Genomic DNA, 15,421 nt, shown 5'->3' with positions numbered 1-15,421 from the left:
ATAACAATTATTTGCACATCCTTGCCACCGATGTGGGCTAAATGCCCTACACGTAGTTTCACAGAACTTTGACAGCCGTAGAAACAATACAACACAATCTATGTTACTCTTCATGTATTGTTTACAAATAGACGAACATATAAGGCTATGCTATCACTAAGAGTCGACTATATATCATTGAATCTATCGTATCCCTGTGCCCAGGACGGTTAAACCTACCCTGTTAATGCTGAAGTCGTAGAAGATAACTGCGTCCTCCCCACAGCGGGCGTCCGTCTGTTTGTGTTCGCGGTACCACCGCGCAAACTCCTCTTCTCCTCCACGGCTGGTACACGGAAGAAGAAAACAGAACATTTCTTTAACTTTAAATACGTTAACTTTGTCAGCATTCATAAGAGGAACAACAAGAATACAGGGGAAGTTCGCAATATTATATTTGTTAGTTCATTGTGACACTTAAGAAGAGTGGTGGATGTCACTCGAAACGTCCGGAAATTATCTCCGTAATTTATCCAGTAGTAGAGTTTAAATTTCCTATGAGTATTGTTTACCTAGATGTCTAACCTTCATCAACGTATAGAAGAAGAATTTTTTGCATAACTATTGCCTCGAATACGAATCTACCCTGTAGAGATCCATACCGTAATGTACTAGAAGTTATGAACTAATGCACTAATCTGTCTGTGTAGTTTACGCCTTTTGAAAGAAACCGTAACGATAACTTGCAATAAGCACGACGAAGGTTATGTACTGTGTTTTGAAACCCCTCACAATAGGAAAATTGCAATATATACTCACTAGCTGTAGTTCTCAACTACAGCGAGAATGACGATAAACCCGTTGTCGTTTGTGGATGACGTGGGACAGCGGATTCCACACGGGCACGAGGACTTGTGGATCCCGTCCAGGATAGTGTTCAACTCCTCGACTAGAGAGAACAAAAACACGTTATATATAGTACACTCACTCACTCACTCACTCACTCACTCACTCACTCACTCACTCACTCACTCCTCATGCACTTGACTATATCTACAATAAGCTATAATTATACCAGCACACATCTTCTACATGTTCACAGGTGTTTGAAAGTATGCCTCTGACGCTGGTATACAAGACATGCTCGTGAATGAACTTATCGTAAAGCTCCTCTGCCATGCATGTAACATTCATTTTTTCATCTCTAGATTTTGTATGATTTTGTCTACTAGTCTACATGCTTTGTAAATGCATCCTCAAGTGTGTGAGTGAGCTTGGGGGGGGGTAAATTCTAAAATTGGCAAGTTCCCAACAAGGTCTTTGTGGCTACTGAGTCGCGTTAAGCATTGGTATAGTATAACCTGACCATATTGTAACCCCACATATATTCAATGCAATTCCTGTCTCATTCTCCAGAGTGATAACACCTACCCTGTTCTCTTGAGAACATTCTGTTGGGATCACAGACCCAGGAGTAATTACTGCGGCCGCAGGCAGCGAAGTCGTCCCGAGGGCTGGGGTACTGTTCCCGGTTCTGTACGTCCCACACCGTCGGTAAAGTCTGTCCTAGCGAGCCGCCCAACAGGCAAGCTAGAAGTAGAACTCCTACAAAAAGTCTCACTCGAATCATGGCGTCCTCTTCTCGGTTAGACCAGGTAGGACATGGGGATACTAGTAATCAGTTTGTTTTGTAGAGTCGTTTTTCAAGATGGCTTCTGTTGACTAACTAGCATCCAGGTATGCTGTTAAGATTCCTTCAGGTGAGTTGTTGTGACGACAAACTGCTCGGACAGTTGCTCAAGTGCCCTTCGTCTTACTCTCCCAGAGGAAGCTCCAACTCTAACACAAAAACAAAACACTGTGAATATCTAAATAATAAGATACACCTACAAGCTAACCTTTTGTGCTCGAGATCAGGGGGCAAAACGTGACGACAAGATAGCCCCAGGGCCAGGGAAGAACATGCCAATTTTTCTGTACACAACTTTTACCACGCAAACGGCACATTTGAATTACATGTACACCAAAGAGAAGACGGAGCAGCAATTTTCATCAGCATTTAAAATAGATTTGTTAGTTTTTATACTCATTTTTACTCTTTTAAATGTTGAATGTTAGTAGTTTTCCCTACAGAAGGATCGGACGGTCTGCACGTGATATGCTTCACTAAATCCAGTCTTTCCAGTTTTGCAACTTTAGCCTGAGACTCTCGGTCCCAGTAACTCTTGATCTCGTTCTCAGGTCACACATGCCAGACGACGGATCTTTAATTTCTAAAAGCTTCTTGGCCAGGACAAGGGCGTAGAACATGGGCAAAGGACTTTTGAAGGACAATGCACTCTCAGCTTCAAGTATATTTTCTTAAGATAGCAGTTAAACCTTCATTTTCGAACTTAAGCATCCCTTAACTATTGGTTGAATCTTTAGATTTCGCATAACATTTCTTGTGTCAAAAATAAGATCAACTGATTTTTTGTATGCCAACCTGTTTTGTCCATTGAGATTTCCATAGCATACATAGGCTAAAACTTGTACGTCTTCATCTGCAGCAGTTCGTACGGAATCCGCTAGGGAGCAATGTTTGTTTTGTTCGCTGACGCCGCCACAATACGTGTATTAGTGATCAGTGATGTGAACACTCGCACTTACAAGCATATATAACTCGGGGTTATTGTATCCATCGTGAACAAATAAGTAACCATCGTTAAAGGCCCTCCTTTCATTTGAAAGATCGAATCAGTATGGTTTGATGGGAAACGGTCTGAATATCTATGATTTTAAGCTTGATGAAAAGTAAATCAATGATACACAAAGTGTACTCAACCAATCAGGTATCATGAACAAATTACATGTATGAGCATTTTTTGTGATCAATTGACTACCGGCCCTTACTAGCTGGTGCGTACCAACGGCCCATGTCGACCTATATGGCTGGCTGATCTTCTACTGACTTTGCAAACAATCTAAACAGGTCAGGCATATCCTCAAACTGACGCGTAACACAGACCATGTAAATAACAGAATTTGATGACGAATTTGGTAATTCAAAGTCTGATTCTATGTCTGGGAAACACACTAGACTATAGCTACGAACAACTACTTTTTTTCGCGACGTTTTCTTTTACCTGCGCCACGATACAATTAATGGCAGGTAGATAACTAGAAAAGATCACATGGCGCAACGTCATGGAGTGCACAGAAACTTCACATGGCCACATCTTATTATTTTTGATCGCCTCTTGGCATAGCGTTACTTATAGAAATGTCTTTCACACAACATATACGTGTAAACAAACAACACAGAGCAAGGAGGTTGGAGACAAGATTTTAAACCTCCTTGCACAGAGGCATACAAGTAGCGGAGACTAAGGGACGAAAACAACCAAAGTACGAATAGATAGAGACATTGTATACGTACTAATAACGGTGTCCGTCCTTACCACGCGTTATACCGTCCTCAATCTTAAGTTCGTTCTTTTTAGCTGGACGTACTACAGGTATATTGTACACCACCAAATAGTCGGGTTTCGTCGACAAGATGTCGGAAATGTCGTTTCACATCGTCACACACGGCTTAGGCAACCTGTTCTAGGCTACAAGAGACTCCGATGTTATTGTACCTACCCTGTTGACGAATTTCAGCGGACAGCATAACCAACAAATCGTCACGTAAAGGAACTTTATAGAGATGCAGACGTGACATAGACGGCAAGTGCTGGAAACGTGGGTCCCAATAAAGTCAAGAAATATGGCTGCCCTCACGAGGAGTGACACCTGATCCCTTTCTTTTAGTCCACACCTTCATGCAAAATGGGCTAAGTACCCAGCAAACCTGTGTACACACAAGCCAGGGGAGCGTCTAGTGACTCAAATAAATCTTAAACACGAGGAGGAAGCGAACGAAAAATCAGAAACGTGGCGTCTAAATCTAGAATACCTGAGGAAACTAGATGGTTTCCTTCTAACTGACTTACCTGGAAAAGTATCCTGTGTTCCACCTAAGCTCGTGCCTGTCATGCCATGGTCCAGCTGACACCACACAACACCGACAAAACACAAAGACAGGAGTCACGCAGACTGCACCAAAAAGGGAACGAATCCAACACGCGAAAGGTCGCTTATTTTTCTTCTAAAAGGGTCCTTCAGCACGATGGAATGTTGTACAGTGTAGGAGTAAAATGTTTCACGGCATTGGCCTGGATATGCAACACCCTATGCGTATCAAATCTTACGCTAGTTATTGTCTTAGGAAGATGAGTGTGGTATTAGCATTTCGGGGGTGTATAGACGTATTAGCTTTGAGATTGTTTAGTAAACTTTGGACCTTTACAAATCTCCCTATGGCCGTCGTACTGAATAGAAAGCCGAATGTTTTGTGTAAATACACGTACGAAGCATCCTCTTACACCGAACTACAGTTGTCACTTCGAATTCTTTTCACAGATATTATGACGCAATCAGCTTCAGTGGGCCAATCAGCTGAATGCCATAATTAGGTAGAAGTCACATGACTCAGAGGAAGATAGTGATTGGAGGAAAGTTCATTTTGCAAAGGCCATACCAAGTAAACTTTAGGGGTGATGCCCTGTAGACACCCCAAATTTGATGCCTTTGAAAAGAAATTGCAATAAAAGGATGTCTAGATTTCGAAAAGAGACCACAGGCATTTTAGTAACAATGGAATAAACAGAACACAACAAACATAACAAGCAAAACTGTGTCTACTCAAAAATGCGAAGAGTAAATTTCGTCATCCACTCTTCCAAAGCTCAACAAAGTGCTTTTAAAAAATTGGAAGTATAACAAATATTCTCCCTTTTCAGCCATATATTAAAATACGTGTACATGGTAATACATACTACTTTTGTTTGCTACACAGAATATGACAATTACTAGCAAAAAATGTCATGGCCTTTCAAATTCATGTTTTTTATTACAAGTGGTAAAGCAAACAACATTGTTTCTTACTGTACATACCAAAGAGTATGTGGGTTGTCTTCATTGAACTTGTGACAAAGTTTTAATATGCTTCTTGGCAACTTTGTAACTCAAGAGGATTAAATACATCTTGTATGTATGTATGTTTTAAGTAACCAGTACAGAGTACTAAATACAAGTAAATACAACTTCAATTCTATGATTGTTTTCAACACAGAAAGCAGGCACCTTACACAGCATGCATGCAAACTAGTGCACCCTCAAATCATTATCCTACCCCTATTTCAACAGTAAGGCATAGGAATTTTTAGTTAGAAAATGATATAAAAATTGCAAGGCAATAAAATTCAGTAGTATTACAAATTTAACATAATGTATTGCTTACTATTCACCAAACCTTTAAGTTTAACACACACTAGAATGTATGAAGAACACACTGGATAAATGCTATCTACAGTTCTGGTGGCTTTCCCCTATGGCATAGTTCATATCAGCAGTTTACATAGAGGCCACAATAGTTTAACCTTGTCACTGCTGCCTAACTTCATAACCAATACAAATTTGGTGCCAAACAGCTACCTTAGCAGGCTGAAGGTTAACGGAGAGGCATAGAGGATAAGTTATAGACTCACGATTCATAAATACATCAGATACAAGTACAGTTTTGTCAGTAGAGTCAGCACCAGTAAAGATGACAGTAGTACATGTGTACTAGATAAACATGTATGTTTGTTGTCCCCAATTTGACTGCTTATTATCTAGACCTTAGACTGATTTAAAATGGCCGCCGCTTTTGGAAAGAGGTCTAGCACATTCAGGCCACCAGGGAGAAAACACAACTACATGCACTTTTACATCAGTGTTGGCAACATGATTGAAGTTTCTTTCCAACACCAAAAATGAACACCCAAATTGTCAACTTTCGATGTTGACTTTCTTCAGTAAAACCAAGGAGGTTTAAAATCAAGCAATCTTGTATTTAACCTCCTTGGTAAAACTGACCCACCCACTACTAACAAAGGTCAAAGGTCAGAAGTCAGTGAGCATCGGTAGAAAATCCGGTGAATGGACATCATTTGCATTGGAGAAAAATTCTGAATGTTGTTAAAACTACCCTTATGTTACTTATGTGTTGATGACATGGAAGGTTCTGGAGAAGCTGGGGTCATGATCTCAGTATCACCATGGTAACCAGTCCTGGAAAACAACAAGAAGCACAGTTAGCACCTTGACATTACATTTGAACTGTTAGTAAGGGTTGCAGTCACACTTTTTGGGCGTTCTACACTGTTTTAGGATATTCAACCAGGCCATGACATAACCAACCACTGGCAAGGTTAGCCTTAGACAGCCCAATATTTTCCTAGGATGTATGCAGCTAGAAAAATTGTTGCAGTACATGTATTTGAAAAACTGCTGTAAAACAACCCACCTAGTATGTAAGCTGCGACAAGTTTCTGGTTGAGGGTGAGGTGCAGGTAGTCAGGCAGGCTGGAGCCCTTGTCGAGGAGGTGGGTTGGCAGGGTCAGGACAAGTATACAACAAGTCGCGATGGCGATGATCACAAAACCGGGGTGGGACGGACGGCTTCTCACTGCAAGGAAACAGATAAATATCATCATTTGATTATGAGACAACCAATTATAAATGATAGCTTTATCTGTATCACTTGGTAGAAGTCGTCCTGAAACAAGATTGACCTGTGACTTCTAGCATCTATCTGCATAACACAGTATCACAGAAGCTAATTCCTTGACAAGGACTGGAGTTGTATAGTCAAAAATTTGGGTAATTTTTTTTGTGGTGGAAACTGTTTCAAACCTGTTTCAAAATTTCAAATAAGCTAGTAGACCTTTAGAAAAGTGGATGTTGTTTTTACCTCTAAAACTACACTTAAATCCTTTTATTGATCACTAAATATATATCTTTGAGACAATCTCACCATGTTGGCTTCTGCCCCCAGAACTGTCAGTCTCCTGGCGGCGGAGAGCGGACACCATCCGCTCCTCGCCCGTCCCGCTCTCGTCTTCCTCCCTCCCCGCCGAGGCCAGCAGGAGGGCCATGATGTCCTTCTGACCAATCAGACGCTTCTGCCCATGCTCGTAGACGTTGAGGCGAAACTTGTCCCGGATGCCCTGCTGACTGGGCGCGATGTCCGCATGTCTCACTACACTGATGGTGAAGAAATCAAAACAGATTCTTATAGGGCCACACTGAATTAATTTTATGGATGACATCCTCTGACGGCCCCAAAACTAGTGCATATGGCCCACCCCCCCTCCAAAAAACATGCTGCAAAGCCTAAGATATGCAAAGCTGGTATTGTGAATTTGCTACATGACTACTTTTTACGACAAACCGGGACATGCTGGCCTTTTGCGGCATTTGTGAGTCGGCACTGTACTGAGTTCTTGAGTTCCGTGGAGCTTCAGCAGCCTGGATGCCATCCTCTGTGGCTACATGTACAGGCAGCTCCCTATGGTCACCAGCTACCATGGACTACAGAGGATGGCACTCATGAGGCTAGACCCTCGGAGGACAAGGCAAAAATCTTACTTAAGTGCTATGATGTTACTTACTAAATGAGTAATTAGGAAGCATATATACTAAGAACTCACATGTCCACACAGCAGTGAGGTCTGATGGTCCCCTCAGAGTCCACTACTACATACTTCTTAGGGGCTGTACAGAGAACTGGAGAACACACAACAGCAGGAAGTAAATATGACAAGCAAAATATTATGAATAGAATCATGATACGTCTTTCATTTTTAAGGATACCTTTGGCCTCAGAAAAAGGAGGTACTGGTATCATTTTCTTCTTATTTGTATATAGAAAGCTGAAGGCACATAGACTTTGTGTATGGTGCAAATCAACCTAAACTAAAGATCACAACTTTCAAATATAAGTTAGAGCTTTTTTGTGGTATTTTCTGCAGTACACAAACTACGACATCACTGACACTGTTGAGTTAGTAAACATTTTTGATAAATGTGCTGTACTCACGTTTGAACCTGAGAGGGAATTCGTAGGGGTTATACAGGGTCAGGACCTGCTTGTGTGTTCTCTGGTCGTCAGCGTAGAAGGTCAAGGCCGTGGGGAACACGAACACTGGAAGACGTCCCTCGCCGATCTGCGGCGGTTCCCGCGGGAAGTGTATCGGGGAGCCGCCGGGCGACGGTCTGCGCTGTACCGCCCCGGGCCCTGGCGCCCGCTCCGGGCGTAATGGCTGCATCGGTTACCACTCTGTACCTGTACAGCATAGCATGTCTGCAAAATAAAAGATGGACCCGAGTCATACACAAATACATATCTAATTCAAATCTTTTACCTTATGTCCCAACAAAACAGAAATGCAACAGAATTCCTGTTTTAATTGTAGAGCCGTTGTGTGTTCTTCATGTAATTTTTGCAAATAATTGTTCTGTGTAATGTTTGTAATGTGTCACAGCATCAGCTGAATTGCTGCCTAGTGTATTGCCATTGCAATCTGAATAAAGAAAGATAGAATTCCTGAGTCCCATCATTAATGATATTATATTATTGTAGTCAACAATTAATCTTACTAATTCATCAACTACCTAGCTTTCATGCTAAAACTACCACTACTCACTAGTCATATCATTTTTTAAAATACTGATTTGCTTGGTTGTCCTTGCTTCTGTAACATCTATTTGTGCAATGTCTGGCAAATGTAAACATATAAATATGACTAATATTGTATCTTAAGCTGGACTTATTACAAAGCTGTAAGGTGCTTGCCATTATGACTTATATTCTACTTTCTGATTTATCCTTTCTTATTATACTTATCATAACAACACATTAACCCTACCAGTTTCTCTCTTCTGTCCAGTATATTGAGTGTCCTTCTTGTGTGCCTATATCCCAGTTTGGGGGACACTACATAGGACATAGGTCATCTAAACAAGGCTCAAACAATGGTAAAATATAGCAGTAGCCTGATATGACCCTAAACCCATACATCAACCATATTGATATATGAGTTGCTTGCAGAAATATTCCCATATGGCAGCTTGAAAGGAATGCTTTGATGACTTGAAGCTGTTTTGCTCTGAATAAGGTCATGGACTGGCTGTTGACATTTTGAGTGCCCGTAGCACCAATTTAGGCATGTGTGCACGTAAGCTTAGACTTCTTGACCTACAAATGATGATGCATGTTTTCTACTTAAAAATTAAATCACAATGGAATCATATGTGAAATCATATGAAAAGACCTGTATCAAGCAAATATTGATAAATTAGAATCCGTTCTAGATATTAGACAGTCTCACTCGATCAGGTGAACCCATCCATCCATCCATAGGCTTAAAGTTAATACTATCTAGAGTAAGTCCATACAAATATTGTCTTTCCATGTGAACCATGTGGCCATAATCTATCAACCTGTCAAAAATCAGTTCAAAGGGGACAAGGTACTACTAGTAATAGTAGTATCCATGCAGTGGTTTAACTTCTCTCCTTACAAATTATTTCATAAAAACTTAACAATTGCCATGATTGTAATAGTGATACAATATTTTAGGAAACCATAAAAATCTTGGCTTCATGGAAAATGATATAACTGATATATGTATGTATATATATATATAAATATCCAATACTGAAAAATGTCTTAGTAAGTTAGACATAAATCTGTTTGTCATAATTTGGAAAAGGGAACACTGAAACAAAGAAAATATATTGGGTGTGTGTAGTTATTGGGGAGGGGGGGCAGCAAAATGGTTTCAGAAAATTCACATGACATTTAGACGTATGTATCGAAAACCTACTTGTAATTTTCATGAACTGACTAATTGCAATACAGAAATGCATCATTTATGTACACGTATCGTTGAGTTATAGTTAGGTATGACTAAGACTAAAATATTTTCTGCTCTGACACAACAAAAACACAGTGTGAAAACACCCTTTGTTTTCAAGAAACAAAACTCGAATATAGCTAGCGTTACCATATATTGTTTTCATTAGGCTTTGAGCATTTTACTCACCTCTATACATTTACGGTTACTTCAGGCTCCAGGTTTTGCCTTCAAAAAATCGTACAAACGGTCAAACTGGACATCGACGTTCGCGATGTTTTGACCACTTTGTTTTCGGCCGGGGATTCTATTGCGTAATTTGTGTGAAACGTCATCGAACTTGGTGTACGCAGGACGTGATGACGAAGTACGCACCAGGGTGCGAGCCTCAGGGTGCAGGTAAGCATGGCGCAGGATTCACCTGGTGGAGAAAACGGACAAAAACAACAAAAACTCAGGTAACTTTGGAGCAGATAGCTGATCCCGTAGCTCTGTATTAGATTCTAGTTCCTGAAAAACACGTTAGTTACGTGTTTGGCATAGATCTGCTCGCAATAAAGTATACACTATAGTGGGGAGGGGGGCAAGGGAGGGACATGTTTTTACTTCAATATTTATGGCACAATATTCTGTAAACAAAAGCATCTAGAGAGATGTAGAAGAGACAGAAACAAAGCACCATGAAAGAAGAACACAAAAAGGCCAAGTTTAGCACAATGATCATAATGATAGACGTAAAAATAAGGACTATACCAAGTCCCCTGTAAAGATGTCTACTCATGTTTATAACAGCCACAAACAGAGGAAAGCCTTGTGGAGGAAGGAGAAGAGACGAAAGAAACGCCAGGAAGAAGCAAGAGCAAGGGAAGAAGAGTTGCAAGGTGAGGATTCTTTTGTCTATAGTATGTGTATATGAGTTTGAAATATTGCAAGCTACAGATTTTGCTTCTTCAACTAAAACAAATTACACAATATATGTTTATACATTCAGAACAGGGAACAAGTGAAGCACCAGAGAAGGGAGAAGAGAGTGAAGAAGAGAAGAACAGACAAGAAGAAGCAGCAGAGAGGTACATCATCATGACTGGTCTCCAAATTTAGTAACACCTGTTGATAATGTTCTGTTCGACTCAGTAGTCAGTTCACAGTGAACCGTACTGTATGGAACAGTAGTTAGGCCTTGACTACTAGTATTTGTTACACTAGATTATGACATATGTCGAGTGCAACTCAAATCTGATGATCAGTGGTTGCTCAGAAGCTGATTCAGTAATGATTGATTAACAGGGACAGCACCAGTTATGGTTGGAGAGGGAGGGTGTTTGTTACACTACAGTAATGTTTGATTCCCAGGGAGAGACAGCACCAGTTATGGCTGGAGAGGGAGGCTCGGGCACAGCACGAGTTTAGAGTCAGAAGGGAGAGAGAGGAGACCAGGAGGAGGGAACAGGAAGAGCAGGAGGTACATCTGCCCATCTTACTCTTCTTATTCTTTGGCAGTTCAGTCAGTCTTTCCTATCTTGCTCTACACAGGAAATATTTAAACAAACTGAAGATTGGTAGAATTCCTTAGTCTTTTATTAAGCTCTGTAAAGATGCAAATGTATGCAAATGTAGAAACATTGGCCCAATGTTTCTACTGAGCTTAACTGTTACATGTACTTGTACATGGTGCATTAGTATTGCTCATGTAAATAGGACATAAAAATCATCATGATGGCATCATAGTTATATTTCAGATATTTCTTTTTACTTGGATTACAGAGGTTGATCAGAGAAGAATGGGAGGAACAACAGAGAAAGGAGAAGGAGGCAAAAGAAAGGAAGGAACGAGAGAAGAAGGAACAAGAGGTGACGGCCCTGTGTTCCAGATTGATATCCATGTTTTCCTACACATTTCCTGGACCTTGATAACCAGGACAGGACCATATATAGATACATGTATATAGGATTTATAGTCTATAGCTATAAGCCAACTGACATGCTTGCAACACAGTCATCTCTAATTGATAACACTGAAGCTGTATACTGGTAGTTGCAGCTTTTAATCTTAATTTATGATTGCAGTGCAAATGTGTTGATTGGCTTAAAGACTTTCCACATTACGTGTACCATCTATAGCTCACAGTATCACACAACATATTGAGATATTACTTACATGTAGATTGCATACTAGTATTTAAGACTCATAAGTCTCATTGTACAGGTTGTATATTGTTAATGTACCTTTGTAGTTAATTAAATGTATTTGAGTCTTTTAAACATCATTCCTTAACTGCAGTCATACATAATATTTGGGAGGTTCTGGAGAGCAACATCCACCTTGTATCTTTTCTTGTGTATCTTCTAATACACATTGTATTATGCAAGGGTCCTCAGTATTGCCTTACCGTAGAGTGTATGCAGCAGGAAACCCACAAAAGGACTCATTTTCTTTTTGGAGTCAAGACTGATTGAACCATAGAACTAGAAGGATAATTGGCCAAGTTTCACCAAAGCCTTCAAGTCAATGTTTACCTAGATCTAGAATGGAACCGGAAATACATGTACTACCCATACTTGAACTGCGTATACCTTGACAAATATCCACCAGATCAGTAAAGCTTGGATTGGATGCAGGATTCAACCAACAATTGTGCATTCAGAACTTGGGCAACCCTTGCAGTGGGCTGTATCTTTTATGTACACCATTTTATGCCATCACTATGTATACATTGTACGTTAATGAGAAGTGTACAGTCATGCTCTTTAGGATCTGAAGAAGAAGCTGTGTTGCTGCCATTTTTACAGTTAAAATAAGATATTTGTTAAGATACTTGATTTATCCAAAAGCAGTTGTGTTTGTGTGAACTTCTAACTTTTTTGCAGCCCTTTGATGGTGAAAAAAGGAGCATGTTTAGTGTGAAAACTTGGAGTATATTAAAAGTGCTGGTTTGTGCTCATTGCATTGGACTTAACCTCATTCCCAGCATAATGTGTGCTCACCCATGATGCATCTGTATCCTACCAGGACAAGTTGAACAGGATGTTAGCGTCTACAGGTACATCAGGAAATAAGGTAACTTAATCTGCAAACATTCACTCAAGCAAAACTATATGTCCAGTTTTTGATCTGTCAAACAAAACTGAAAATATTGTTTTTTGTTTGATACATACAGAGGCTATGTTACAGTTCTTAAGTAATTGCAGCCATGTTTAATCTTTACAACTCTTACAGAAACATAAAATTTGGTCATATGTGAAATGTCTGTTTGCCCCAGTTTGCTACTAGCGGTTTCCGTGTTACATTTGTTATTGTTTCTTCCTAATTATTGTTTGTGAAATGAATTTTTCCCTCAGAAGAAGGATGAATGGCACAACCCGATAGCTCCAGCTGACTACAGCGCAGGTGGGGAGGTGCCTGCCCCAACAGGCAGGGCAGCAGAGGACTGTCCCTTCTTCAAGAAAACTGGTGCCTGTAGATTTGGAGACAGGTATGGGATTCTAGCACAGTTTAGTACATAGTACTAGTACCTTGCTACTGCTCCATGAATATCATGAGTGTAGATAAGAATATTAAATATGAATTTAAAAAGTACACAATAATTATGTATACATGTACATGAAATGTGTAATGCTCAACACATGAAATTCAGTCAAGATGACTGAATATGACCTTTTCTTGCCAATTTTTAGGTGCTCCAGAAAGCACACCAGACCTGACACATCCACAACTCTCCTTATCCCTGGTAGGTATAAGTTTAAAATGCCACATCTTATAAATAACTCTTCCTAGCCACAGGATTTCAGCTTACTAGTATTTTGATAAAGGAAGTGAAGTTTTACCAAATTCAAAACAGGATGAACTCTTAACTCTCAATTTCTGTAAATCCATTTTTTTCACAAGACTTTTATCTTCACTATACTATTTCACCGTCACATTTGTACTGTAAATTTATCATTACTACATAACTGTCATGGAATCATTTGTCTTTTGCCTTCCCTTCCTGATCGAACTTTTCCCCATTGTGAAGATTTTAACTTAAAAGTTCTGTGAAAACTATGTTCCCTGAACACGTCAATTTTCTGAAATTTTGCTACTGTGAAGGCTAAGTGTATAATTACAGTACACATAGTCAGTTACTAATCTTTAACACTTTACTAGGGATGTTTGGTACCTTTGCCCTGGACCAGACCCAGAGGGATGACTTTGATGAGACCATGTATCTGGAGTATGGGGAGGATGAACTGTACAAGGACTTTATAGAGTTCTACAACGACGCGCTGCCAGAGTTCAGGACACTGGGGAGGGTCATACAGTTCAAGGTCAGGGCGACATTTACTTTTTTGTCAGCCTTCAAACCACATTCTGTTTCCACTGGAAAATGTTATACCAAATTGTTTTTATTTATTTATTTGTTTATTAGTTCAGCTTACAACAGCCAGGGTTGCCCAACTAGTTGTAGACCATTGTTAAGGGTCAACCCTTGCAGGAAGGTTATTGTGGATGTTTATACATTGAAGCATACATAGTAGGAATGGATGGTGTAAAGTGCATCTTGCTGTTTCCATTGTACAAAAAGAGAGAAGTTGTACTTTCTCTCCCATGGTATGTACGAGTTGATAGCTGGTGTGATACGCCGAAGGCCGGTTATACCAGCTATACAGGTACAGACGTATGGAGTGTTTTACAGAATTTATGTCATTCTGTTTGACAGGTCTGCTGTAACCATGAACCACACCTGCGAGGGAATGTCTATGTTCAGTACGACAGGTGAGCTTCCAGTATGCTGGCTCAGAAAAACCTGTGCAAGGCTGTTCCTTTTTCAAGTTCAAAAATATCCTGAATTTTTCCTTCCTCTTCCTTGTAATATTAATTGCCCAAGATCCTTAATTGCACTTATAATAAGATACAATCAACACTCAGTGAAACAGATCTCTGACCTTGCTAGTATCAAGGGGAAGCAGAGGAAACTTGCGGTACTGACAATGGTGACTTATTGTAGCATCACATTGTTCAGTGTGTATTTTCTCCTGTGTTAGGGAGGAGGACTGCTTGGAGGCTATCAAGAAGTTCCACGGTCGCTTTTATGCAGGTAGACAGCTCACCTGTGAGATGACACCTGTAACAAGCTGGAAGTCTGCTATTTGTGGTGAGTTTTCGCACTGACTGTTTTTTCAGTTTACTCATGCAGCACTTAATCTAATTTAGAGTAAGACTGTATTTGAACAGCAATTCTGTGCTGAATAATTTCATATTATTGTGCTCTTTCTTTTGTGAAAATTTGGTACTGTGATATGGCATTTAAACCAAAAATCATTACCATTTCATTGTACTACTGTTTATCAGTTTATTCATATTGCTGTAACTTGTATAAAATGAGTTGTTTTTATTTCTAACTTTATGAACTGTATATATATCTGTAGGCCTGTTTTCTCGGAAGAAGTGTCCGAAGGGTAAGAACTGCAACTTCCTGCACGTGTTCCCCAACCCCGGGCGGGAGTTCCGAGACGCAGATGAGGACCTTCACCTGGAGGGCCTGCGGAGAGACCAGCACGACAGCCGGCGCAGCTGGAGGGAGTTCAGCGAGCGCCGCGGCTCAGTCAGCTCCAGGTCTGTACAGTATCTGTATAGCCGGTATAACAGTGTACAAAATACTTTTTTAAACCAGGTTGCACAGTGGGCAACCTATGGCAAA

The 15,421-nt window shown here is 40.2% G+C and overlaps 3 protein-coding genes across 4 annotated transcripts in view; 1 reads left to right on the top strand and 2 right to left on the bottom strand.

The window, feature by feature from the left end:
- The window catches only part of LOC109463987, a 7,038-nt gene extending 2,852 nt beyond the window's left edge, over window positions 1–4,186 (bottom strand). The window contains exons 1-4 of one of the 2 annotated variants that reach the window (XM_019760906.1): window positions 3,954–4,186; window positions 1,411–1,818; window positions 799–928; window positions 220–325 (exon numbers count right to left, since the gene is read on the bottom strand). In XM_019760906.1, coding sequence (XP_019616465.1) covers window positions 220–325; window positions 799–928; window positions 1,411–1,609 — 435 coding nt within the window. In that variant the 5' untranslated portion in view covers window positions 1,610–1,818; window positions 3,954–4,186. Of the gene's footprint in view, window positions 1–219; window positions 326–798; window positions 929–1,410; window positions 1,925–3,953 lie in introns of those variants that run through there. The other variant, XM_019760904.1, reaches the window with a different exon arrangement.
- Window positions 4,187–4,896: 710 nt separating this feature from the next.
- Window positions 4,897–10,051, bottom strand: LOC109463956 (motile sperm domain-containing protein 1-like). The gene is made up of 6 exons (XM_019760871.1): window positions 9,933–10,051; window positions 7,925–8,188; window positions 7,536–7,611; window positions 6,860–7,089; window positions 6,350–6,511; window positions 4,897–6,114 (listed from the first exon to the last, which is right to left on the bottom strand). Exons 2-6 carry the CDS (start codon window positions 8,151–8,153, stop codon window positions 6,083–6,085), a joined length of 729 nt encoding a protein of 242 aa, XP_019616430.1. The 5' UTR covers window positions 8,154–8,188; window positions 9,933–10,051; the 3' UTR covers window positions 4,897–6,082.
- Window positions 10,052–10,092: 41 nt separating this feature from the next.
- LOC109463660 (U2 small nuclear ribonucleoprotein auxiliary factor 35 kDa subunit-related protein 2-like) overlaps window positions 10,093–15,421 on the top strand; it is a 10,965-nt gene continuing 5,636 nt past the window's right edge. The window contains exons 1-15 of the mRNA XM_019760513.1: window positions 10,093–10,201; window positions 10,536–10,624; window positions 10,735–10,830; window positions 10,991–11,012; window positions 11,097–11,205; window positions 11,508–11,618; window positions 12,031–12,068; window positions 12,337–12,414; window positions 12,720–12,801; window positions 13,083–13,216; window positions 13,419–13,471; window positions 13,888–14,048; window positions 14,441–14,496; window positions 14,766–14,875; window positions 15,150–15,351. Of these exons, the coding sequence (XP_019616072.1) occupies window positions 10,149–10,201; window positions 10,536–10,624; window positions 10,735–10,830; window positions 10,991–11,012; window positions 11,097–11,205; window positions 11,508–11,618; window positions 12,031–12,068; window positions 12,337–12,414; window positions 12,720–12,801; window positions 13,083–13,216; window positions 13,419–13,471; window positions 13,888–14,048; window positions 14,441–14,496; window positions 14,766–14,875; window positions 15,150–15,351 (1,394 nt within the window). The 5' untranslated portion in view covers window positions 10,093–10,148. The remainder of the gene's footprint in view (window positions 10,202–10,535; window positions 10,625–10,734; window positions 10,831–10,990; window positions 11,013–11,096; window positions 11,206–11,507; window positions 11,619–12,030; window positions 12,069–12,336; window positions 12,415–12,719; window positions 12,802–13,082; window positions 13,217–13,418; window positions 13,472–13,887; window positions 14,049–14,440; window positions 14,497–14,765; window positions 14,876–15,149; window positions 15,352–15,421) is intronic.

Source organism: Branchiostoma belcheri, unplaced genomic scaffold (assembly GCF_001625305.1).
Source record: "Branchiostoma belcheri isolate BF01 breed outbred unplaced genomic scaffold, Haploidv18h27 scaffold13, whole genome shotgun sequence".
Taxonomy (NCBI): domain Eukaryota; kingdom Metazoa; phylum Chordata; class Leptocardii; order Amphioxiformes; family Branchiostomatidae; genus Branchiostoma; species Branchiostoma belcheri.
Note: the sequence above shows the minus strand (reverse complement) of the source record. Positions and strands in the feature narration are given on the sequence as shown.